General features: G+C 35.6%; 1 protein-coding gene across 1 annotated transcript; it reads left to right on the top strand.

Moving 5' to 3' along the window:
• Positions 1 to 6,115: 6,115 nt before the first annotated feature.
• Positions 6,116 to 25,435, top strand: LOC145999365 (dehydrogenase/reductase SDR family protein 7-like). The gene is made up of 7 exons (XM_083136311.1): positions 6,116 to 6,258; positions 8,249 to 8,466; positions 10,106 to 10,249; positions 13,570 to 13,789; positions 16,283 to 16,367; positions 19,031 to 19,191; positions 24,590 to 25,435. Exons 2-7 carry the CDS (start codon positions 8,284 to 8,286, stop codon positions 24,805 to 24,807), a joined length of 1,011 nt encoding a protein of 336 aa, XP_082992437.1. The 5' UTR covers positions 6,116 to 6,258; positions 8,249 to 8,283; the 3' UTR covers positions 24,808 to 25,435.
• Positions 25,436 to 26,857: the final 1,422 nt, after the last annotated feature.

Genomic DNA, 26,857 nt, shown 5'->3' with positions numbered 1-26,857 from the left:
ATGTATAATTTTAAATGTATGGTTGAGTGGAAGAAAAGGCATTGTACGGCCTTAACTCCGCCATTTAAAACAAGGCATTAATAAATAAATAAATAAAAAAGTCGCATTCCGTGCGTTTCGTGCAAGAACGAGATTCACCAAACGCACGGGCCAAGAGGCTGGTTTGTTCGGTGAGAATCGTCTGCTGCTTTCAGACATCGCGCGTGCTTATGGATTCAAACTGCACTAGTTCGGAAAATGTATTATAATGTTAACAGAGACCGATATGAAACAACATGCACTAGATGAGTATGCCTTGACCGTTCTTAGAATGTGATTAAAATGAGTAACATTGTCCACAGTAGAGTTTATTTTTGCCATAAGGACATTCCTTCCGCTGACGCCATGCGGAAACTTTCTCTAAACAATACCCTGCGCCTGCGCTTTCGCCCAGTGTGTCCCATAAGTCTGTAAAATAACTGGTTTCACCAGATTCACGAGCCCAGTTATTTTCGTTGAATGCGTTCGTTTCGTTAAGATTTTCGGCGGAACGCACCCATAGTTTTATAGGTTCAAATTTAAAAAAAATCATAGCTCGAGGGGGAAGGCATGGCCCCTCCCTCCCCTGGGTACGGGTCTGGCTAGCAACGTTTGTGTTGCTCACGAGACGAGACATTTCCCGTCTCATCTCATAAAAGGAGACGGGACAAGCGAATGTTTTCGAAATGAGACGGGACAGACCAAAGTTTTGTCTCGTCTTGTTGGCAGGTTGGGTGATACTTAGATTGTGCTGGTTGGTGATGGTGGTAGCGGGAGGGTTTTTCCTGAACCCCGACATCGAATATTGCTTGCAGTCACTGTTGCGATTAGTCAAAAGTGGGAAGGAATGGGACATTAGAGAAGAGAAGATACATGTAACCATGCGTTCTCATAGTTGCGGTTAGATAAAGTAACGGAAGAGTAGACTGTCGTTTACTGCAAGAAATTTAAAAACTCCGCGTACTTTCGTTTTATCGTATCACAGTACTATCCGAGTATTCTAAACGTATTCTTATTTTAAAAATTGAGAAGAAAATATTATGACGAAAATAATGGACATTTCCACTATGACATGAAAATCGTTTTAAATCTATTCATTTTACTGATAATGACACCGAACTGAAATGTGCAAAATATCTCGGCGATATTTGTTTTGGTTCTCGAGATGCACGCCTTCAAACACTCCTGAAATTCACCTCCTACGCCACAGGTTTGAAAACTTCCTCTGCACAGAGTAGACAGGCCTGACGTCATCCTTTAGAAATGCGTGCAGGCAGGTCTTCTGCTCGTTGCGTAAACTAGCATGGGCCGTGCAAGCGACAGTCATTTCTTACTGCGTAAAACAAGTATCTTGTTATAACTTCCAGTGCAAAAATAATGTGTGCTTCATTTCTTGGATATGAATTATACCCTAACAGTGTAGCAGTATTTACTATAATTCAGCCACTCGGTACAGGGTTTTCATTAGGCTGACAAAGCAATACTGGTAAGGTAACAGTCAATGGCTGAACACGTGAACAGCCTTATTCATTGCCAATACATAGGTTCTGACTGGCAAGAAATTATTGTTACAAAAATGTATTTTCTGGAATTACAAGTATTTTCTTCGCAATTTTTAAAATAACAATACGTTTAGACAGGGTGCGAAATCATTGCACACACACCACACGTATATATAATGTCATTAAATAGGTGTAACTTATTAAATAATTAAATTAAATTATAAAATATACAATATATTATATCGACAGTCCTTCATTCAAAATGTAATTGCAAATTGAAGATTTTAATGTAGCTACTACTTAAGCTATGAACAATGACTTGCCTAAGGAGGGAGGGACAAAAATTAAAGAGACATTAAGAGAAGATAATAGTTTCCTGTATAAAATCCACATATAAATGCTAATACGTGTTTTATTAATATATTTATATACTTCGCGGTTGCTAACGAAAGCCGATGAGAAATGGAGAAGAAATAACAAGTCGGCCTTATTTCTGTGTTCTGGGGATAGCTGTGTTCAGTGTCCTTAGAGATGAGGCTCTTTGTTGTCCGTTCTTTTTGTACGTTTTCGATATTATTCCAGTCAAATATATTCGAATCCCAAATTAACTGTTTATGTTTCTTGTTAAAACAAAAACTCTCCTCCCCGGAACAGATTGGTGTGGGGAAATTTCAAGACAAGATCATTGGTGGGAGGGAAATTCCCCCCTGGATTTCGTACCCTGCGTTTAGAACACTCGGGTTTACACGCACATTTTCGTCAATATTAGAGGTGATATGGTGAAAAAAAAGGTTCGCGGAGTTTTTAAATTTCCTGCAGTAAACGACAGTTTTCTTCAGTTAATATTATATGGCAAATTTATGTATTTATCCTAATTTTACGTTGCTTTTCCGTCATATTGTTTAATGGTTAGTATGTATCTTCTCTAATGTCACATTTCGTCCCACTTTTGGGTAATCGCGACAATGACTACGAGCAGTGTGCAGGAGAAACTCCCCCACCCCCACTAACACCAACCAGCACAATCTAAGTATCACCCAACCTGCCTACAAGACGAGACGAAACTTTGGTCTGTCCTGTCTCATTTCAAAACATTCTCTTTTCCCGTCTCCTTTTATGAGATAAGACGGGAAATGTCTCGTCTCGTGAGCAACGCTAACGTTAACAATAGAAGTATCCCCTTAGGCCTACTGTCCCCAAAGGCTTGAGCAACCCCCCCCCCCTCCTCCACCAAACAACTTCCACTTCAATGAAAGGACATTCACGAAGGAACAGTCATGCCCAGCTCGAGAGTCAAACCTGGAACATGTGAGTTCCTCAGTTAAATCATGAATTTTGTGTATAATAATTACAACGCCAGTTCATTCGTGGTACTTCTGATTCGGCAGTTTGATTTGCATATACACGTATAAGCAGGATAATATCCAGTTTTAGAAGGCTCGTAGCGTTGAAACGAGGAGTCAAACAAACAAACAAAAAAATAATTTAAAAAAGTTGTTTTGTCTTTATGATCTCTATGCACTGTGAAAGTTTGTACGATAAGCCTTTGCATAAGTTGTTAATTCTATATTTCTCGAGACTTGAGACAAGAACGAGAATTGCCCTCCGAAACCGAGACGAGACTGTCAAAGAGGCATTTACAAATAAACAAGAGACAGACATTTACAACTCTCAACGAAACCAAAACTGCCATGTCTCGTCTCGATAGGATCCCTAGTGATGAGGTTGTGGTGAACCAATTAATTAATGCTTTCGGGGAAAGAGATGAGGCAGCTTTTTTCGCAGTACAAAATTCAAAATATATTTCAGTATGTGATATAATGTTATATACATTATTTCCTTGTAATAATTACACATAAAGCTAGCTTTGAAATGTACTATGCAACTAATGTAATCTTCTGTGTATTTTCTCTTATCTGCACAAAAATATTTTATCATAATTTGCGTAACAGAAATGAAACACAGACTGAAATTGCTTTATGGAAAAGAAAGTAAAAATAGGCGTTATAAGTAAAGTTAAGAATGTGAAAATTCTTATTTTGCACTACATGGTTTATGGTAAATTTCGATAAATATAAGTTTAAAATATATTTTTGAAAATTTGGTCAGTAACGAATTTTACAAGCAATTCGCGATTAAAATTACCACCTGAGCGCTAGTGTCGCTTCCAATATGGCCGCTCTAAGTAGGATAGATCTTTGTTTACATTCAGCAGTAGTACAAAAGAGCAGCGTGTTGTCATGACTGGTATGGTAGAAAACGTTTAAATTACGCATTATTTTTAAATATTGCGAATGCGATGTGAATTCCAGGTACTCTAACAAACGTGAAGCTGTACTGAGAACGAAGCATTTAATTATAATAGGCAAAAATAACACGGAAAATGCAGACGAAACTATGTATACGCACTGGTTGTCCAAAGCAGTGCTGTATCATCTGCACGTCATGTAACGGGTTCTCGGAAATTATTTGAAAATAAAGGAATTGAAATTGACCTGTACTTGAAAAGCTGGGACAGGAGAAAATTGCGAACATATCGTTGCAGTTCTTTCTCGAAAGAGAAAGGCTGGTTTAATAACAATATTCACGATTTCATGACCAGGCTATACTCACTGAAAAAGGACATCGTACTGAATGAAACAGTAACATTAGCATATCCACTTTTTTTCTGGTTACATTTGACATTAATTCATTCCCAAACTATTTTCATCTTCCCTCTTAATCGACTTGCACCTGTTCCAAATTTCACATACGTAACACCGGTAATACATGGACGCATTGGTTAAGACGCTTCATGATTTTTCGAAAAAAAAAAAAGCTTTATTTATAAAGTACAATTTAAAACTTTACTTTCATGGAAATATGTATTTATCTCTCGATAAATGATATAAGCAGACTCGTGCATTCTTCGTAATTTCCTTGCCGAATTACAGTGTTATATCCCCCCATACCAATCTTCTGTCAATTACGTTTTCCCTGATTTATTAACAAATTTCATTTTGTTGATTCCACGGGGTGGAAACACATGAAAACTTTTAATTTGTTCTGACCCATAAAACTATTTAGAGCAAAAAAAAAAAAAAAAAAAAAAACTGAACAGTAGACCTTACTTTCTCGCATATTCACCATGCTTTAAACGACTTCAACACAACGTATCCTACTTAGAGTACTTCCTGAAAATCCCGGCAGCTGGCATATCGGTTAATTTTAATCGCGAATAGTTTTCTTGTGACTTGATGAAAACACGCACGCGGCAGAACTCTTTCGTTTATCTTTCACGTGAGCAGCAGGGATATTTAATAGAAGAATGACCATTATAAAGCATAGCTTTATAGTTTCCCTTCCATTATTTAACTCTACACAGATTTGCAAAACTGCTGTATCTGAGTAGTGACGTATTAACATGGCGGGGCGTGTTTTTCAGCGCAACACTAGCCTCGCAACTTTGAAAGTCTGGTTTTCCCCTTAAACTGAACGCAGAGAAACGCGAAAAATTGCATGGGTCATTTTCCCAGGGTGTAGTTTTTAAAAATTCCTTTTTAAAAACATGAGTGGAAATGTCCATTGTAATTCTAGTAACAATAATATATTGCCAGTCAGAACATATGTATTGGCAATGAACAAGGCTGTTCACGTGTCAGCCATTGACTGTTGCCAGGATTGCTTTGTCAGCTTAATGGAAAAACCCTCTCCATGAAATGTAGCACACATTTTTGCACTTGAAGTTATAAGATACTTGTTTTACACAGTAACAAATGACTTTTTGCTGTTGCTTTCACTGCCCACGCAGAAGCACGCATTTGTAAGCGATGACGTCACGCCAATCAGAGGACGTTTTCAAATCTGTAGGGGTGTGCGGGATCCCGAAAAGTCGGAAAATACCGAATGGTCATTTTAAAAAGTTCTTAATCCTCGACGTTTTCTGCATTGCAAGTGTCTGGAACTTTTCGGAAATTGTTTGTTTTTATTCCAGAAATGCAAAAACAATAGCTGAAAATAAGTTGAAAATGACGTGTGGAATTCGAGATTTTCCGAGTTTCTGGAAATGTTGAACATTTCCCGTCCCGAAAATTTCACGATTTTGTCAGGAAATGGCGAATTTTTCCCGTCCCGAATGTCGGGATTAATAAAATTTCCCAACCCGACCAAAAAAATTCTGTCCTGCACATCCCTACAAATCTGTGACTGACAGGAGGTGAATTTCAGCAGTGCTTGAAGCCGTGTTTCTCGAGAACCAAAACAAATATCGCCGAGATATTTTGCACATCTCATTTTGGTGTCATTATCAGTAAAATGAATAGATTTAAAACGTTTTTCATGTCATAGTGGAAATGTCCATTCACTACAAGGAGTCTTTGAATGTCTTCTCCGTCTTCTCTTACTGTTATCGTACATTTTTCATATGAAAGAATCGAAAGGAAAATTCAACAAAATGAAAAAATTCATTGACTCAGGCAGGGGTTGAATTTACAAATCTGTAACGTATTTAAGAAATATTTATTCATTCAAACGCTGAACTATCAGCACTATGTGCGACTCTCTTCAAATTGAAGAAGCAGACGACTCATGATGAATCACGCTGACAAGTGAATTCCGCATGCCGTTACAAGCTTTCTTCCCTTACATGTCAGCTGGACAAGAAAGTGACTCTGCTGAAAAAGAAATTCAATGAAGGTCACGCCAATATGCCAATTTTGATGTGCACAGTGAGCTAGCAATTTATATTTCTATGAACATTGTAAGTACTAATTGTGAGAAGTGTGAGGAATGGCAATATCTGACATCTTGATGATTTCGAATCGAGTGTCTGTATTATAGCAAAGCTATTTAGAAATTAAATCTAAATGAATATGTCTAGTTTTATGCTGTCAAACATTAGACTCTACGCCAACAGTAAAGAGACCCTATTTAGAACTGGGTACCAGTTAGATATGCCGGAAACACATTGGACTCGTTTATTTTCAAATAAAATTCATTTCTACTTACCTCAGATTCCTTACTCAACATTTTTCAACTTTGGATCACTTTTTTTCCATGAAAAATGCGTTATTTTTAACATTTTAATTATTTATTGGGCGTTGCTAATTAGGCGGGCAAATCTTGACTCACGTTGTCTATCGTCAGCTGATGTGCAGTTTCCAAACTTATGAACCGATAAATGCCGCACAAACTATTCACAAAAGGTTTTAAGCGAAAATTGAACCACAAACCATTCACGGAAGGTTAGGTTCAGGGCATGAGTTTACAATACCGGACCACTCTCCAATTTCTATAAAATTTCGCCTACTTACTAATTTCGGTGTCCTGATGACGTATCTGTAGATCATATTTGGCGGTCACTTGTTAAAATTGTACATTTACATGTAGAACTTGTAAAAATGACCTTGCGATTTACCACGGTGATTGTCCATACACAACAATTCGGAACCATCTTTCTTTCGCAATTCGTTAATGGTCTTCCTTTACGCACAACAATCTTGCTGACGTCAGACGAGGTATGCCTATGAGGTTAGGTTAGGCCTGTTAGGTTAGGTTCCATTAGCATAAATACAAAGAGAAATTAATATTTTAGCTAAGAGAACTATAGCTTGTCTTGCCTGTTAATTTCTTCATGTTGAGAAAATGGAGTCTTCCGTGGAGCTATCGTTCTTATGGTAGGGTTACATTACGTTAAGAAAACATAGTTTATTTCATTTTTTTTTTTTCTCGATTTCCATACTTGACCGCCAATTATTACATGCAGATTCGTGATTAGGAGTTCACAATTAGTGAGTAGGCGAAATTTCATAGAAATTGGAGAGTGGTCCGGTATTGTAAACTCGTTCCAGGTTCAGTTAGGTTAGGCAAACATAGAAAATTGAATTGAAAAGAAAAAAACATGCTCACACGTCATCTTGTAAAACTACCGCGTGGTTGTTACACTATCACTTATTAACTGAAAAATGATTGTTTTTAATCCACAAACCATTCACGAAAGGTTAGGTTAGGCAAACAGAAAATTAAAATGGAAAAAAAAATCCCACTCGCACGTCATCTTGTAAAACTACCGTGTGGTTGCTACACTGACAGGGGGTTATGTAATAGAATGCATGGAACATTTGATTCACGTAGTCGACGGTAATGGTGGCATGCGCTATCGTGCAACGGAGATACATGAATGTCGAAAAATACCTTATTTACAGGCCGAATAAGTTGCACGATTCGAAAAAACACTTTCCCCAGCTTCAGAAAGTCCACAAGAACTAAATTCCGTAAGTACTTTCTCGTCTTTTCTCCTGTAAATTTCAAGAAATGTGTTTCCGGCTTATTTAATCCTTACCTAGTACTGTTTTTCATGTGTTTATTCCGTCTCCAAAAAATATCATAGGATCATGGCTTAACAGGACTGTTAATGCAAATACATAAAACAGATTTTGTAACAGATACCAGAACTATGAAAAAATTCAAGCTGTATATCGCCAACATTTTATTCTTATGATTAAATAACATTTTTAGATATTTCTAAGAGGTATAAGCACCAAATCGCATGATGCTTTTGTTAACTGTCGTGTTATTCAATTACATTATTTTTCTAAAGTATGAATATGCATAGTTCACATATTTGAAGTAGTGTATTCTATTTTTTGCCTCTGAAGAAATAGTTTATCATTCTGCTTTTATGAAACTCAATGAACAATGTCTGATTTTTCTAACATATTTTTACCTACTTTATTTTTAATTTTTTTCAGGGATGTAAACAACTGCTAGAAAGGCGATATTGAAAATGAAAAAAATGGATAGATCTGTTGAAAATAGTGGAGCAGTGGCATCTTCCATGGTCACTAGTGTATGGCCATATATATGGTGGTTTATGATAACAGTGTGTGTCCCAATCTCAGTACCTTGGTTTTTATACAAATACATACGGAAAAGTGTGTATAAGAGAATAGAGAAGCTTCAAGGAAAGGTCTGTATTAATATACTCTCTCCAAGCACCTACTGTAGCCAGAATATATTTATTTAATGGTAATTAGTGTAACAGCTAAATAAATAGCATTGTTTTGCATTGAGATATCGGAACGACTTGAGATGACCGGACCCCTCTCCGATTTTCTTCATATTTGGCATACTCACTAATTGAGGCCTCCTAATCACGAATCTGAATTTAAAATTTGTCGGAAACGTCTAGAAATTGCAAAATAAGCGTTAGTTTTCTGAATGGAAACGGTCGATTTTCGTGATTTTTTTTTGTTTCACAAGCAAATATATATATATTCCTGATACTACCACGACACCAAATTTTAACTATGCTTGCCTAACCTAACCCTGTGCCAATGGTTCGCAATTATTTGCAATTTCTAGATCCTGATACTACCATGACACGAAATTTTAACTATATTTGCCTAACCAAAACTAACCTAACCACATGCCAATGGTTTGTGGGGTTAGCGCCAATGGTTCGTGAGGCTAGCGTCAATGGTTTGCAATTTCTAGAAGTTTCCGACAAATTTTAACTTCAGATTGGTGATTAGGAGGCCTCAATTAGTGACTATGTCAAATATGAAGAAAATCGGAGAGGTGTCTGGTCATCTCAAGTCATACCCTAGTTTATGTAAATATGAGGCATGCAGTAATTTCAAGTACGGAAATTGATAAGTGATTATCTGGATACGTCGTTCGACACAAATCAATACACTGTGGTCAGAAGTAGCATGTTATTTGTAGCAGTCCCATAATGTGTGTAGCAATAAATGGATAATCCAAATATCAGACACTTGGATAAATACAGTCCGTCCAGTGGGAAAGGTGACTAATGAGAAATCAAAGACAAGACATTGTGGACTGGTAGTTTGCAATAACGTTTATTCAAAATAGACACCTTGTCTATGCACTGAAGCGGTTGTAGAACTTTGTGAAGCAGTCTTGGTACTCCTGTTTCAGAATTGCCTCCAAGCTCGCAGTTGAAACCTTTTGGAGTCTGGAATGGTGATGAAACTCCTTGGAAATAGCTAGAAGTCACATGGAGCTAAATATGGAGAATATGGGGATGATCGAACTCCACTATCCCTTTGTTGGCCAAAAACTGGCGTACCAACCTGCTCTTGTGCACGGGTGCATTGTCGTGCAACAGAGACCATGAGCCCTGTTCCCAATATTCAGGCAGAACTCTACGAATCCTGGCCAATAGATGATGCAAAATACCCACGTAATACTCAGCGTTCACAGTGTGACCCTCTGGAGTGAATTCCTTGTGGATGATGCGTACAATTCGGACATCTGGATATTCAGAATATATGGTTCAGTTGCCATTGATATTTTTTGTTCAAATAGTGCCATCATATTCGCCTATTTTAAAAATAAAATAATTGTTCTTATATAATTATGTTGGTATAAAGAAATGATATTTATGTCCAGTTGTAGGTATTAATTTGTGCAGCATCCTAATTACAATATGAATTGATAGGCCACTTACATATAAGCAGGCACCTTCTTAAAAACTAGTAAGAACTCAGATATATTGAATGATGATGATAATGGAGTTAGTATAGCTGCTAAGGTCTGTTGTTGTTTTGCACTGGTACATCTATGAATTCTTGTTGTTGCAGGTTGTTCTAGTCACCGGAGCTAGTTCTGGGCTAGGTGAAGCTTTGGCACATGCTTTCTACAAATCTGGCTGTAAAGTAATTCTTGCCTCACGCAGAAAGGAAGAATTGGAGAAAGTGAAGAATGATCTTCTTCGAAGCTACTCGGTAAAGACACCATGATATTTTGCTTATGCTCTCTCCGAAGTACTATCTATTTAAGTGGTAAAATTCAACTTGAATTGATAGGTCTGTACTACAGAATATACAAGTGTAGACTCCCACGTCAGTGTTTATGCTAGTGAGATACTTGTGGCGCTTCGTCGGCATCGTAGAGTATCGATGAAGCAATTGCACAATAGTTTCTGTAATTGTTTTAAAAAGTGATTTACCCACTAACGTAAGCTGGCCAGCAGGCTAGAAACAGGTTTTTATGGAGGTCCTGAAAGTAGTCTGGTGCCTATGAAGTGCTTGTTACGTATTGTGTTTTTTCTAGTGTATTCAACCACAAAATGTTTTATACTGCACAGCATGTATTTATTTATTTATTTATGGTTCGTATATGTTAACTCAATCAGCACGTGAAGTTCAAAGGCGATTTGAAACAAGATTCTAGGGTTTAAAAGTTCATGTGATTTTTATCTCTGTAGTAGATTAAAAATGCTCTATACAACATCAGCAAAGAAATTACCAACATTAATGAATGGGAATTTGAGCGAGTTGTGGGTAACTTCATCAAGAGGTGTGCACTTTGGGGCTGTTTAACCACCGTACCCCTTTGAAAATTAAGTTGAAGTTTACATTAATCAACAGATTTTAATGTTTTGCGTAATACAAAATTAGTTCCAGCATGCGGAAAACACAAATAACGGCGATATTCAATCACAAAGTATGACAAGCGGAAGCAAAAACCTGCCATTTCGGAGTTCTTTCGCTGCTTTTTATTACTAAATCCCTTTGTATGCACACTCAAATAGCGAAAGAACATGCCAATAATAACTATTGTCACCAAACCTAACTATGTAACATTATAGTTGCTGTTGTAGAATGTCATTTTGGGTGCTAGATTCACTTGCGCAAAGCCTTCAGGCTGTTCTTCATGGTAAGGTAACTTTTTTCATAAATTGGTTAGTAAATAAATCACTCTTTAAACTAGTTATGGAAACTTATGCACTTGATTCACTGACAGTCTACAGTGCCTCACTTGTAGATAGCATAAACACCGACATGGCAGTATATACTTGAATGGATCGCTCTACATAAAGCCTTATGCAACAGATTTGTCTCTGGTAGCGGTGAATTAGGATGAAGATATTTGGGAAGACATGGAAAAAAGATGTTAAACTGGCACCACAGACGTTTGGTTTGATTTGGTTTCTTTTACTTCGCTTTTGGCTAATTGCAAAGATGAGGATAATTGATGAAAGAATACCAATGACAGGTGGGATTTGAACCCAGTACTCCTGGCATCGTAGCATACTGTGCTAACCACTCTGCCTTGCAGTTTGGCCTCGACTAGAAGGTGATAATATTGACTGTTGACATTACATATACCTTGGCCTAAGTGCAGACTGTTTGATTCAGATGTCAGTATTATGCACATGCAATTTCCACATTAATCAAATTCTGTAATCTGTAAAAGCATATACTGAACAAGTCCTAACTGGTTTCTGCACACACAACTTCTCCAATGTATCCCAGTTTTCCAATTCATAGGTGCAACCAAAGTATTTTGACTGGGAGGAGGAGGGGCAGCTGCTGAAAAAAGTTTTGAATGCTATTGTGGGCAGGAAAATGGGAACAAAATAATTATAGTGACATAATTTTTCCATTATGTTCCTACATGCTTTCATGTGTTATCCAGTTCAGGTTTGGTACTCTTATCATTATAGGGCCTCCCCGATGTTGCAGTGGTAGCGTTGTTGTCTTGTAATCAAGGGGTCCCGGGTTCAATTCCCGGTGGAGGGACATGGTTCGGATCCTACTTTAAACTGTAGGTCCTGTCCCGATTAGCCTTGATGTGCATAAGGTGGACTTAAAACAACAAGTCATCAATCAATCTTAGCATTATAATTACGCTTTATATGCTTAGTGTTATTACAAGTACTTTTATCATGCCAATATGCAACGGTATGCTGTACCAGCACCTTTTTATAGGTAAGAATGAAACTATTAATAAAATAAATACATGATTGTGTGTGTATGTAGGGGGGAGGATTATTATATATGGATGTACAGTCATTTATAAAGATATCACAATATCTTGAGTAGATCTTATGATGAACACAATAACAAACCAACTAAAAATAGTTCTTCCCAGAAAAAAAAAACAACTGGTTACTATTATTTATATATTTTGGGTAGGACAGGATTAGTAAATTTGATTGCCTTCGTAATTATGCATTATTCGTCCTCTTTGGTAGTTTACTGGAAAAAAGTGCTTCAGATAGCAACAACTTTTAAGTGCAATCAGTCTTTCAAGAGACTGTTACAATAAGTACAGTGAAACCTCATTAATCTAGAGCCCAGTAAGCTGGTTTCAAATGTGGCTAGAAGTCAACAATTGCATTCGTCATACAGCTAAGAATACGTACATCCAACGTCCATGGGAGAACTTCCCAAAGAAATGGCAGTCAACCACTGATGAAATTATGTTTCCCGCAGACTTTCGGGAAGAAGCTGCATTGACACAGGAATACCCTCGGCATATTCTCGTAAAACTCTGGTCACTATAATACGTGGCCTATGCCCTTTAAATACACCATAATAAACATGTTTTAATGCACTTTCTACTGTTCTTTTAGGTTATTTGTTAATACGGACTTTCGTTAAACCGGTCAACTTATCCCCCCATTAGTCCAAATTAACGAGGTTTTACTGTATAAGTAAAAAAACCTAGACAATGGATAAAGTCCTATTAACATTGCATGCTAATAAAGAACCATTGTCACTAACATGCAGAATATTGTTGCGCTACTTTTCATGACCTAACAAAATGCAAACTTTTGCGCATGTGCAGTGTTTGTGGTGGACTGCACTGTGTGATCAATTCATAATCTTGCCACCAAAGATTCTGAATCTAAGTCCAGACCTGGACACAAATATTTTTTGCTGACCTTCGATATGGAGGGCACAGCAGGGCACGCTATGACATTGATATGTTGCAAAGGGAGTGTTGATTCACTCGATTGATTTGGCTTATTTTACTTCACTTTTCTACCATTATTTGCTAATTGTGAAGATGAGGATGATTGATGAAATTGATGAAGGAACACTCATAAAGAACAGCTATGCTGAGAGTGGGATTCAAACCCAGGTCCCCTGGCATCGTAGCATGCTGTGCTAACCTCTCTATCACAGAGGTCCGTGAGTGTTGGTTCAAGTTACACCACAAGCTGTGATTTATAATGTTATGTAATTTACAATTTTAGATTTTGACCAATTGTTTTTACGATAATAGTGTTTAATGCTAGTTTTTTCGTTTCCAGACTAAGCCAACGTATCCGCCAGTTGTGTTGCCGTTAGATCTTTCCGATCTGAATGCACTCCCATCTCGTATATCTGAAGCTGTCAGTATTTTTGGCCACATTGATATCCTTGTAAATAATGGTGGGATAAGTTACAGAGGGGCAATCACCACCACAAATGTAGAAGTTGACATTAAAGTGATGCTTATCAATTATTTTGGTCAAGTAGCCATTACAAAAGGTAAGCACACCTTGTTTTGTTTTTGTTTGTGATTAGCAGAGGTGCTCATCCCCCCCTCCTCCCCAAGGCCTATTTATTTATTATTTACTTAAAGTAGGGTTACACTTAAGCTTGCAGTTAATTTTACACAGATTATCTTACTGTAAAAACAGCTTTTTGTCAGACATGAATTAATTTGTTAAGCTATACAATTCTGCTAAATGTGTATAAATGTACAAAATATAGAGAATTACAAGTGTACCTAAATAATTGAAACATACAAGAAATAAAAATTAAGTAAGTATATGTGAAGGAGGCAATGAGGTAAATGAGGCACGGTGTTAGTAATTATAGATTAACATTTTAATTTGTTGTTAAAATTTGGCCAAATTTCTCTCCTTTCTCCAGGCTACAGGCAATTGATTCCACGACTTACTTGCCAGCGATGATAGGGATTTTGATGCGTATCTTGCCTTATTACATTTTGGTATTCTGATACTATTGGTGTTGTTAGATTGCAGATTGGAATAATGATGCACTCTCCCTCAGAGAACATTTCCCCCTTCATGCCGAATTATTTACTCAATTTTTTTTTTGTTGAGACAAAATTTGCAGAATAATATAATACGGATATATTTAAGCAATGTATGCTTACTTTATGTATTGTTTACAATTACATGTATATTGTATATTACTTTGACATTAATTGGAAAAACATTTTACATAACTAATAATAACTTCTAACGGTGAAAAGTTGTTGCAGCAAATTTATTGGTAATTTCCTCATTTTGAACCACTTTTAAAACATTGGACTCACAGGATGGAATTAAGGTCATACACGAACGTAGTCTGTTTTTAATTATTCTTATGACACACATTGTGTGTTCTGTAGAGCAACTTGTCACTGGTATGGAGATCAGAATGTTACAAAATACCTGCAAATTTGGAAAGGTCGAAAACTGGACAATAAAAACTAGTCAAGCAGACAAACTGTCTGCTTGACTAACCTTGTATTAATGCGAACAGAACGTCCCCCATTCCAAGCCGATTCTAAAGGCATAGGAGGTGGGGTTTCATTTCAATCCCATCGCCACGATCACCTGCAAGTAGGTAGAAAAACTGTACATAATAACCATAACTAAAAATCAATTACGTGGATATATATACAGAATTGGTAGCTAAACTATAAAATTTCCCCCCCCCCCCAAAAAAAATTCCCATGATGCAGGCGTGTCATGAATGCCCCCTGCAGGCACCCCTGGTAATTAATAATTGCAATAATATTAAGAAGTTTGTCCAGTTAATTAAAGGATTAAATTATTTGCAAAGTTTACAGTACTTGTATGGTTTTGTTCTTTTATTGAGTCTATTTGGTAGGGCATGTGACTGCCATGTGGGAGATCCAGCTTAGTTTCCTGGGGTGGGTGATCCAAGGTTGGAATTTTTCCGGCCTTGTCCCCACATAAAGTGACTCTGGGGCTCACCCAGTCTCTCAAATGAATGGTGCTTGGGGGATAAAAGTGACCGGAGCCAAAATGGCCGAGATTGAGAATGTGTGGAGCCCTACCCTCACATTCCCCAATGTGCCTTCATTGCTCGGTACTACACACCTTTATTGTTCTTTTGTCAATGATAATCTTATGTGGAAATATTAAGGGATTGTTTTTATTCTAAAAACTTGAATTTGATTATCGAAAAAGTTACCATGTGCAAAAATGTTATTCTGATTTGACTCTGACATTAATGGATTATAATAATTCAAAGCTTATGTCTTATGGTAACATAGTTTTTGTAATAAAAAAACACTTTTAACACAGATAATTTCTTTTTACGTGATCCATTTGAGATGTTAGAAAAGTAAACCATTGAATAAGAGAGGTTAATGTATGTATATCTGAGCAGTTTGAATATGAGCAGAAAAGTTGCACATGTAGGTGAATGGAGGGTTTAGTGGTGGCAGTAGTGCACGAGAGATTGTGATTGACTTGTGTTAGTTTTTGAACCGATTTCCACCTTGGCCCCTTTATGTGCGTTTCCTAATATCCTCTTTTTGGGTTAGGTTCGTAAACTGAGCAGGACGTTACAAAGATTTTGGTAGCAGAGCATGGTTTTGTTCCATGCTTCTTTATTGAAATTCATTTCTGCATGTTATGAACTTTTAATTGATTAATTTTGCAAGTAAGAAGCGTAAGCTTTATCTACAGGTTATTCTGTTCAAATGCTAATTAGTTCTGTTATTAAGGATACAAATAACAAACTTTCTGCTTTTTTTATAAATTGCAATGAATGATGCCAATTTCCAGGGTAGGTTGAGGAACGGGTTTAACCCCCTACCAGCACCTATGATCATAGTTTAATCACATGACTATTGGATACAGCTTAAATATCCTGCAAAAGGAAAATATGCCTGTGAAATATAAACAAAAGTTATTTCATTATATTAATATTAGATCCATGAATATGTTGCTTTTTTCAACTGACACTAGCACATTTTCATTCTGTTGCATGATGTAGCTGTTCTCCCATCAATGATTGAGAGGCATGAAGGGCATATTGTTGCGGTGAGCAGTGTACAGGGGAGAGTTGCAATCCCTTACAGGTAAGTATCCTTTAAAGTCGTGGATATTATGACAATTATATAGGTGAATAATCAGTGAAGCAGGCAGCTCCTGGAAATTTGTTCCTTAGGTTTTTAGTAACCTGTTATTGCGCTCGGGAGAGATAGAAGATAGATATTTGATATTCCTTTTTTTTATTCATTTGTACATATTTTAATCACTGTACAATATTTTGGCTTTGTGGATCTCTTGAAGTACATTATAGGTGTTTATCAAAAATTGAGGAACAAATTTTCTGGTATTATTCTGGTCGAAAATTTGATTTGCTGGCTTGGTGATTTTGATCTCACCCTCCGAAGCATCTGGGCTTGAATCCCTGTCTCAGCATGTTTGTTTTTTGTGAGTGTCCTAACAATTTCATCAAATCATTACATCCTCATCATTGCAATTAGCCAAAAGTGACAGCAATGCAACAAACACATAATAACATTTGATTTGGTAATAGAGAAAATTTACTAACCAAGGGCATGCATATTCAGTTTTTGACCAAAAAAAAAACGAAATGTGAAATAACACATTGTAATGTTGATTTTTCAGGTTTTTGAAAGGCGTGAGGTGCATTTTGCTACCAAATTTTGTCACGAAATTATGCAAAATGTGAAATAAACTCTTGAACACACAATTTAAGGTTCATTTACCTACATGACACCTTCTGAGGTCTGAATTAACCTGTGTTTTAAGCAAATCACAGAAAATTGATTAATTCTGCTGTAAATATTTGAGAAGCAAAAATAGACTCATTTACACAGGAATAAACTCAAGACTCTGATAACTATATAAATGTGCTATTAGAAGTGAAATGTTAATTTTGTGTAATAAGTATAGTTTTTACATCAAATTTACATTTTTATTCACTATTTTAACACCGAAATGCCATTTTATATACGGCTTTTGTACCGAAATATTGATTTTTTTATTCACCATAAATATGTGGCTCTACCAATAACCGGCCCTAGTGGCAGAGTGGTTAGTTCATCACACTACGATGCTAGGGCTCCTGGGTTCGAATCTCGGCCTGGGAATGGCTGTTTGTGAATGTCCATTCATCAATTTAATCATGTCATCACTCATCTCCATGTTCCCAAATTAGCCAAAAGTGGCATAAAAAACTCAATCAACCAATAACCAGTTTTCTACTGATACAATGTAAAGATGCAAATGTTGCATGGAGAGTCTGACATTTAAAAAAAAAATATTTTACAAAATCAATGTATATGAATGTTTCTATAGTCCTAAAAGTAACTGCTGTGATTTCAGGTTATTTATAGTAATATTGGATCAGCAAAGTTGCCTGCAGTTTTACTAATAAGGTGATAGTGCTATGCCCATATTAATTGATCTGATAATTTGCAAATTAATGTCCCATAATTTAACCCCTTAGGTGTGGTATTTTCTGAACAAGTTGCTACTGAAAAATGTAGGTTTTTTTAAAATCAGAATTCTGTTGAACAAAATTAACTGAAATAAAACACCAGTATTTGCGTGCCTCCTTGTTTTAGGCAGTATTTTTATAGTATTGCTTTCATATCGTACAACAAATGTAAATAATACAATAGTATACAAATACAATAATACAAACACACACAGCATGTTGGCATGTATGTACTTCAGGTTTATATAGAATAAATATTTCTGGTGTGTACACATCACACAATCTTAGTTTTTGAGCCGTATTTTGGTTTTCTATAATCCACAAACATCACCACACAAGACCAGACAACTGTTTTTATGTCTAACTTGTATTTTCTTTCTTCATCTTCTTCCTTCTTCTTTTTTGTCTTGTTCTTCTGGTTTTGTTTTTACTCCAGCTAGCACAATCTCGCCTAATGTGAATAATATGTTCGCAGCATCTGGGTGAATATATGCCACCCACAGTCGAAGCGAACGCTGCAATAGCATACTGCGGATGTTTAACCCTTAAGTGTGAAGTAAGACTTGAAGCTTTCCTGGCGACGAATGATGAAAAGATTCTCTCGGGCTATCGACCAGGTATATATATATATATATATATATATATATATATATATATATATATATATATATATATATATATATATATGCAATACACACTTAAGGGGTTAAACAAATCACATGCACACACAAAAAATAAAACTTATGTCTTGTTGCAGACAGATTTGTATTAAACTATTGATGTTGGTATCTAAAGATATCTGTTTGGCGGTTTTGCAGAGATAGGTAATTTACTCTGATACGTTTACTTTTCATTTTTCCACGCAAATTTTCTTTGGGATTGATTTTGCCACCCGTGTGGTGGCTTCGTCAGGCATGTCAGACCAGTACACATCTGACGAAGCCACCAGATGGGTGGCGAAATCGAAAATCTGCTCAGAAAAATGAAAAGTAAGCTTATCAGAGTAAATTATTGATGTTGAATTTGTTTTGGCATGCAAAATGATGATGATGATTACTAACGAAACTTTGCTTTTCGAGAAGAAGATTAATGAAATAAAATTTATTTCAACTTAGCAAAGTACTGAGCTATTTATAAACATATACAAGAACACACATCTGCCTATTGTATATTCTTTTGCAAACCTAATTGTGTTGTGTTGCGATATTGCAAGAACTATAACTTAAATATAAATTATTCAGTTCAAGTCATTGCAACCAAATCCATTTCCAGATCAGCGTATGCTGCGTCAAAGCATGCCGTTCAGGCTTTCTACGATACCCTGCGGGCAGAGGTTCATGACAGCGATATCAAGATCACCGTTGTGAGTCCTGGATACATTCGAACAAGCCTTTCGATAAATGCTATCACTGGATCTGGGCAGACTCATGGAGGTAAGTTGAATTTACATGATTTCATTCTCCATTTTGAATTTCAGCTATTCGATTGATGGTTATAATTAGGGCCTGGGACTTTGTCCCATAAAACTGCAAAATATGTATGTAATTATGTCACAAAAAATTAAAAATGTCAGAAAAATGCAGAAATATTCCCAGTAAAGTGAAAATATGCGCAACAGTACTTTCAAATTTCTCATTATATGGGAAGTCTGTATCTTCCAGGGAAGATCGACTAGGTTGGGGTATGAAATGAAGTCAGAAATCCTTTAACCGAAGAATGTAGTGGGAATATACTGAATATATTGGTACTCAATACACAAACACAACTTTTTCATGCAGATCTTATCTATATACAGAGCATTCCCTGACATTTGCTACGAGACTAAGCGGCAAGCGGCCCGGCATCATAGATTGCCCTGCCTTCAATCTCTTTCCCTTTCTGTTGACATTGCAGACTGACGCCAGTATAATCCTCCCTCGGAAGTTGTGTTGTGTCGTGTCCGTGTGTTGAAGATTGTGGCTTAATATGGCACCACAAAAGTTTACATTACAACAAAGGATTTATCTTGCCAAGTGTTACTTCGGAAAGAGGAATTGTGGAGAAGTGTGATGACGTTTTGCAACAAAATTTCCTGTGGAAAGAAAAATAGGGAAATCTAAAAAAATAAAGTTACAAGATAATCCGCACACCATCCGTGAGTTAAAAGAGAGTATTGTACGAGAAATCAGGAGAATTATAGTAGATGAATTTGCACGTGTAAATGCCAATTTCCTTTAGAGATGCCAGGAATGTGTTGCAAAAGATTCCATCTGCTTTTAATTTCTTCCTCCTTAATTTCGTCATCATGCTATCGATAATATAAATTATCCATTGCGCTAAAGCTATGAAGAATAAATTATAAAATAACCAATTATATGCAAGATAATTATACAATTATTCAGAAATATGCCTTCTTAGAAGAAAATTAAAGAAATATGTTGTAAGAAATGTGAAATTGGTAAAATATGTCAAAATATGTTCATCTACAGGGTGTGTACCAAAATAAGAAATCCGAAATTCTTGATTTTTTCATGATGTTTTCTTGACCTTTTTTTCCTTAATATTTATTTAATCGCCCCCTAGTTAGATATAGTTGGAAATTAAGGAAAAATATATTTTTATTCAATGTCAAACCACTTCCACAAGGTCGTTTAAGATGAAAACTGAAGTTGTACTTTAACAAGAGATTTAGACTTTTTTAATTATTAATGTACGTAAAAATTAATACTTCAGACTTCATCCTGGATGGGGAATGGCCACGTTAATTTGTACAAAACTCATGCATACAATAATCTAATTCTTAAGAAACAAACTGAACAAATAACCACAACTCAATATAATTTTATATTTCCAAATATTCAATTTTATATAATCCCATTACAGGATATAACAATGTAAAAAAAATTTCACTATTTATTTATTTATTTAATAGAAGATTCCAAATACAGCGTTAGCCATTTTACATTGGAACGATTTTGTAGAACATAAGGACAAAAATAATAACATAATACAACAAAAATAATAACATAGAAAAATTACATGTGGTTAAGAGACTTACATACTTTTAGTTACCTTTCTTCTAAAACGGTCCAGATTTTCAAAAATGTCTATTTGGCTTCCTAGATTATTTTATTCGCTCGGCAGTCTATGGAACAGCGAGCGCTGGATGAGGCACAATCTCGGCTTCTGAGAAGCAAAAAGTTGAGTGCTTCTTGTTGAGCGGGCAGGCACACGAAAGTGAATTTCCTGAAGATGGCGGTCACTTCTCATGTTGCCATTCAGTATTTTATGTAGAAATACGTGGTCAGCCAGTCTCTCTCTCTTGAGGAGTTTTCATATTTAACATTTGCAGGAGGATGGACTTTTGCAAGTGTTTTGTGGACGGAATTCGGTGTCAAACAATGGCCAGGAAGAAATTTAGGATGGAATTTAGTCTATCTGAATTTGAGACCAGATCGGGGAACAGTTTTCAATTTTAGGTGACACAAAAGATTTGTAAAAGGTGCCAAGGGCAGTCCAGTTGTTTATTTCTGTGAAACGATAGAGAAGACCCAGCATACGCATTGAACCCCTTGTGACTGCTCAGAAAAGGAAAGTTTCTCGTCAAATATGACACCCAGGTCCTTTTGTGCGGCAACTCAAGCATAATTTCTTGACTTTTTCTTCACCTACCTGTTTATTTCTTCACTGGTGGACACCCTGATCTAGTTTGGCTCATTTTCATCAGATATGTAAATATCTCGCCCAGTATTCGATCCAATGCCAAATAAAAAATATGTTATAACACAGTCCCGGGACCTAGTTATAATTAACTAATATGGTAGTGCTGGGATGGTACTTGAAGGAGTAAGCCATACATATTTTTACAATGTATATAATATCCCAATGCTTCAATAGAAGCTGATGAAATATTAGACTGTGTTTTGTTATCTTTTATCAGACAACAGGTTTTATTTACGTGGCAGCAAGTAACACGTCAATTCTTGATATTTCAGTTCCACCTTTCTTTACTTAATTTATATACATATGAATGTTGCTAGATTGACAAAACATATTTTATTTTATTTTTTTTTACTATTTTTAACAATGCATTTTGCAAATGTAATTTTTTTTCAAGAAATAATATGCAGTGTTATTTCAAAGCATAACATATAAATGTAGTATTTATTTTCAGTCACCATTTCATCTCATATTTTATATTTGAATGTACTAATGGCAAAAATAAAGAAAATATTAACAAAGGTCAACAATTTGGAGTCTAGTAGGGGACTGCCATTTTCAAAATTCTCCAAAAATTAAGATTTTTTAAAAATTACTTTCATATTTCCCCCAAAATTTGGGAAAGGGGATTAAATATCCTTAAAGAACGATGTTTTGTCGTGCCTTCCTTCAAATTTGGTGCATCCGGCATCCATAGGGCTGATGCAGGAACTCATTTCCAAGAAATCTATTCCACGTACATGATAGTACGAATATACCACTGCTACATAATGCATTTTTCTCCTTCACTTTGGTCTATCTGTGGTGGCCATAGGGTGGTGCTGAATATGAATTTTTGCATACAATTTCAATTTTCTTAGCATTCATTTTTCGGATATAGAGCCACACTGGTCTAGTCAGTAGGGCATGTGACTGCCAATGCAGGAGACCTGGGTCCAGTTCCCGGGGTGGGTAATGTAAGGTCGGAATTTTCCCTGCCCTGTCCCCACATAAAGCAGCTCTGGGATCTGAGGGCACCCCTGGGGGGTAAAGCAGCCTGAAACATGGTGCTGATCACATCACTTGCCATTCCAAAATGGCCAAGATTAACAATAGTGTCCTTCCTATGTATGCCTCATGGCATGATGCAGAGTGTTTGGAAACTTTACCTTATTGTAAAATGTATAAATTTCATCTTTGCTAAGAGTAGCATCATTCCAGAAAAATAAAAAAATGATTTTATCTCTACGACAATCAGTTATTTGTTACGATTCATTTTGCACATTTGAAAAGTGCGCAACTGAAAAGTTCCTGTCCCAAGAAGAGGTTCCCATCTGGTAAAACTTAATACAGTACAATGTCAATATAAAAATTACAAATTCCCAAACTAAAGTTCTGTAACAATTTTTTTTTAGATAAGGCTTCAATACAGTCATATTGTTTTGTTTTGCGATCCACTGTGCATTGTACCATAAGTTGAACTCGCATAGATGTGGAAGTAGGACCACACACACACAGCACCATGCTCCAACTGCCTTTTCCCTTCATAAACCCCAGAACCACGCAGTGCAGGGACATTGTCAGAAAAATTCCCACTTCAGGAATAGAACCTGGGTTTCGTGCATGACAGTCAGATGCATATGGGGGGGGGGGTATGATTATTAATATACAATAATATATATTATAACAGGGTGGCTACTCGCCAGGAATTATGCGTGAATTTTTCTCCGTAGACTTGAAAAATTGCGACTTTTATTAATCAAAATCCCATACACATTTTTTTAATGGCTGAAGGAAAGTTTTTCACAGTTTAGTTTTTATTTTTTATCGAAGAAGGAACAGAAAAGAAAGATGCTTGGACAGGCAAAAGATATCTTGAATTTGATTAGGTAAATTTGAGTTTGAAATTCTTATAAAATTAACAATTATTTTTTTGAATTTGTATCTTGAGAGTGAGAATATCAAATGGCAATGTAAACTCTACACCTTAAATTAAATATTTAAAAGAAAAAAAATATACGGTTTAATTAAATTGAATTAGAATTTTTGTATACATTTAGTAATATAAATTTTTGTGTGTGTGTGTGTGTGGATGGTGAGAGGCGGTAATACGTAAGGGTGAAATAGAGAAAACATCTGCTTGAATCATCCTCATTTTATAAAAAAGGCATGTGCAACTTACTCACGTTGTTACAATACAACTACTGAGTATATGTTTTATAGAAAACACTACAACATTTCGAGACTCAACTGGTCTGTTCCTCAGGTGCACTTCTTGGCAATCAGAATTACTTCATGCCTACGTCAATTTACACAAAAGAACAAGGAATAAGGTGATAGTAAAAGATCATGGTTAAAAAAAGATATTTGTTAAAACTACCCTTGTGCACATAGAAACTCACTTTCTCACATTGTCAAGCATGAACCTCAAAATTGCTTGTATCCTTGAATTTATGGAAAGTTAGCCTTGAAAACCGGGAATTAAAGTAATGTTTTCATGGTTCTAGAGTGGTCACGCTGATGAACTAATAGAAATAAACTAATTTTATCCTAAATTGATAATAGTTAGTTATAAATTTGGGATAATATCGGAGTCCTTGGAGAAATTTTCCTTCAACTTGCTTCACCAGATGAGTGAATATTCAGTCCAACAGTGTATAATTATCTTTTTTACATTCCACACCGTTCATGTACTGAAATGCATAGTTATTCTGTTTTGTCACTAACTTTTACGTACCTCATTCAAGGAAAAAGGTTTAAATGTAAAGGAAAATTTTAGTCGTGTTGTTTGACTTCTTGCATAAAACCAATTTTTGGAATTTTGAAAAGGGTGGACCAATTTCTTCTATGGATTAACTGTAAATGGTAGAATATGATAAAAACAGCCTGATTCCTGCCATTTTTACTTTGGTTATTCCATTTGAGTACAAACAACTGAACTTCTGTTATTAACAATAAAAATAACGAGCTTTCCTTTTTTTGTAACTTGAAATAAACTATGTCAATTTCAAAGGGACTGCACTTCACTTCCTCTTTTGCATACTACTGCTTGTCAATATCGGCAAAAATTTTATCAGTAATTTCATTCATTAAGCTCTCTTAATTTATGTAAAAATTGCAAGTTCAAATATTTACTTGTTCTCCTTGTTTCAGTCATGGATGAAACAACGGCCAGTGGTTTTCTGCCAAACGAAGTCGCCGAGAAAATAGTTCATGCTGTTGTGAAGGAAGAAAAGGAACTGACCATCTCAACGTACACACCTAAAATTGCTATATTTTTACGCACATTATTTCCTTCAATTTACTTTTGGATTATGAATAATCGTGCCAGTAGATTGAAAAAAAACTATGATGTGGAGAAGGATAAATAGCATGTTATGAGTATTGTTATGTTAAAGCTGGCATCATCGAAAGCACTGAAACATTGTTAATGTATTTGTATGGTACGATATTTTTGTACTTGTTATTATAGAAAACAAAATATAATATAAAAAATAATTCTCTTCATAGAAGGGGATTATTAAGAGATCCATTGATAGTGTAATGTGTGTACAGTGGGAACAAGTATTGTAATGCCAAATTTTTATAAACTTTTGTATTTAAAAAAATATGTATAAATAAATTTGTTTCTATATTGAAGTAGACTTGAAAAATACAATATTCAGTTGGCAAAGTGTTACATTGGTTATATCGGCTCTGGTGAATACGTCACATTTTTACTTCACAAGCTACAGAGTTTGCTAGTATCGCACAGAAACCTAAATTTCATGCGTTGTATTACGTCGTGTATTCTAAGTAAGATAGATTACTACCTCAGATAATTATTTTTAAAAAAACTATTTCTAATTCTGAAATATACTTGTAGACTATGTCTATGCCTGTACTTAAGTTAGAAATGTGGACAAAAGCATATTTGGAAATGTTAATGTGTACAGTGAATGCATTTTTACTTTATACATTATTCTCATGTCGGAATACTCCAATTTGTAATAAAGCCTTATGATCTTTTTCATTTAGTTAATTTATTTGTAACATCTACAGACTGACGAATTAACAAATTATATTAATGCATAATTTCAAACCTGTAGTTAAGAGAAAATGGGACTTTGTGGAAATATTATTTGTATAGTTTACGGTTGTTACATGTAAACAGAATTTTTGTTGTAATATTTTGGGAGAATATTGACTCCCTTCATCTGACACGGGGGTCCCACATAAACTGAAATTTTCCAGAATCCTCAATTTTTCTTTTATCTTAAAAGTTGTGAAGATGGGGATGAGTGATATGATGAAATTGATGAATGGACACTCGAACCTGGGAGCCCTGACCTCGTAGCACAATGTAATAGCCACTCCACCATGGGGGCCGGGGTAAAGTAAATGTTGAAATATGCAGTTTTTAAAAGGGAAACCTCACTGGAATGAATTAGTTATTTACGACAATTAAAGAGGTGAACGAACTATACATCTTTTTCAAGGAAAATTTGCAATAATATATTATATCGGTAGAATTTCAGTTATTTTATATCAGTTCACTTTCTCGTACCAATAACAAAACTAATTTAAGAATAAAATGACAACTGTGTGCAGATAATTACGGAATAAGGTTACAAAACACTTTTTAAACTGTATTGCAGTCTTATGTACTTATATAAAATTTCCAACATAATATATATATAGAACCAATCAGAAGTTTCCAAATGGGCACAATATTATAATGTGTAATGCAAAATAAACATATATCACAAAGCCTATATCTTGAAAGTAGCTTGTGAATAGGAAGTTACAAAAGTTTTGTTATCAACAGGCACACTATATTCTAGTCCTTCACATGGACTTCATTCATCAATTTCATAATTTCCCCAAAATTTCCATATTTTAATTTTTTGAAATTCCCAGAGATTTCCGTATTTTGCAGGTGGGTGGGAACCCTGACATTTATTTCTGGTTTGAGTAATGTTAGTTATAACATTATTATATTACTACTTCTTTTAGTGTTTAGTTTAATTTATTCCATTGTTGTAACAAACATTAATTAAACTAGAAATAAATGTCTGATGAAGGGAGTGAATGTTCCCCAAAAATGTCTTAACAAAAATTGTGTTTATATGCTTTAACAATTGTACAGGCAGGGACGTATCCTGGCTAGCGATAGTTGACACAGCTGGCCATTATTCAATTCCTTCACTTTGTTATTCTGCCTGTTCCCACATGTGAATTCCATCAATTTATTGTTCTTCATAACTACTAGGGAGTGGATTTTTAAGTAAAAGCATATTTGTGTTGCTTCAGAAGTCCACCAAACTGTATGGCTGCAATGTAATCTGCAAAGTTTTATTTCACAAAAATGCAGAATTTTACCTTTAGCATAAAAAAACATATTTCTAGGCAAAAAGCATAAAATGTACATATTTTAGACAT

Source organism: Lepisma saccharinum, chromosome 15 (assembly GCF_977018435.1).
Source record: "Lepisma saccharinum chromosome 15, izLepSacc3.1, whole genome shotgun sequence".
In the NCBI taxonomy this organism is placed as follows: Eukaryota; Metazoa; Arthropoda; class Insecta; order Zygentoma; family Lepismatidae; genus Lepisma; species Lepisma saccharinum.
This window is presented reverse-complemented; position numbering and strand designations above follow the sequence as displayed.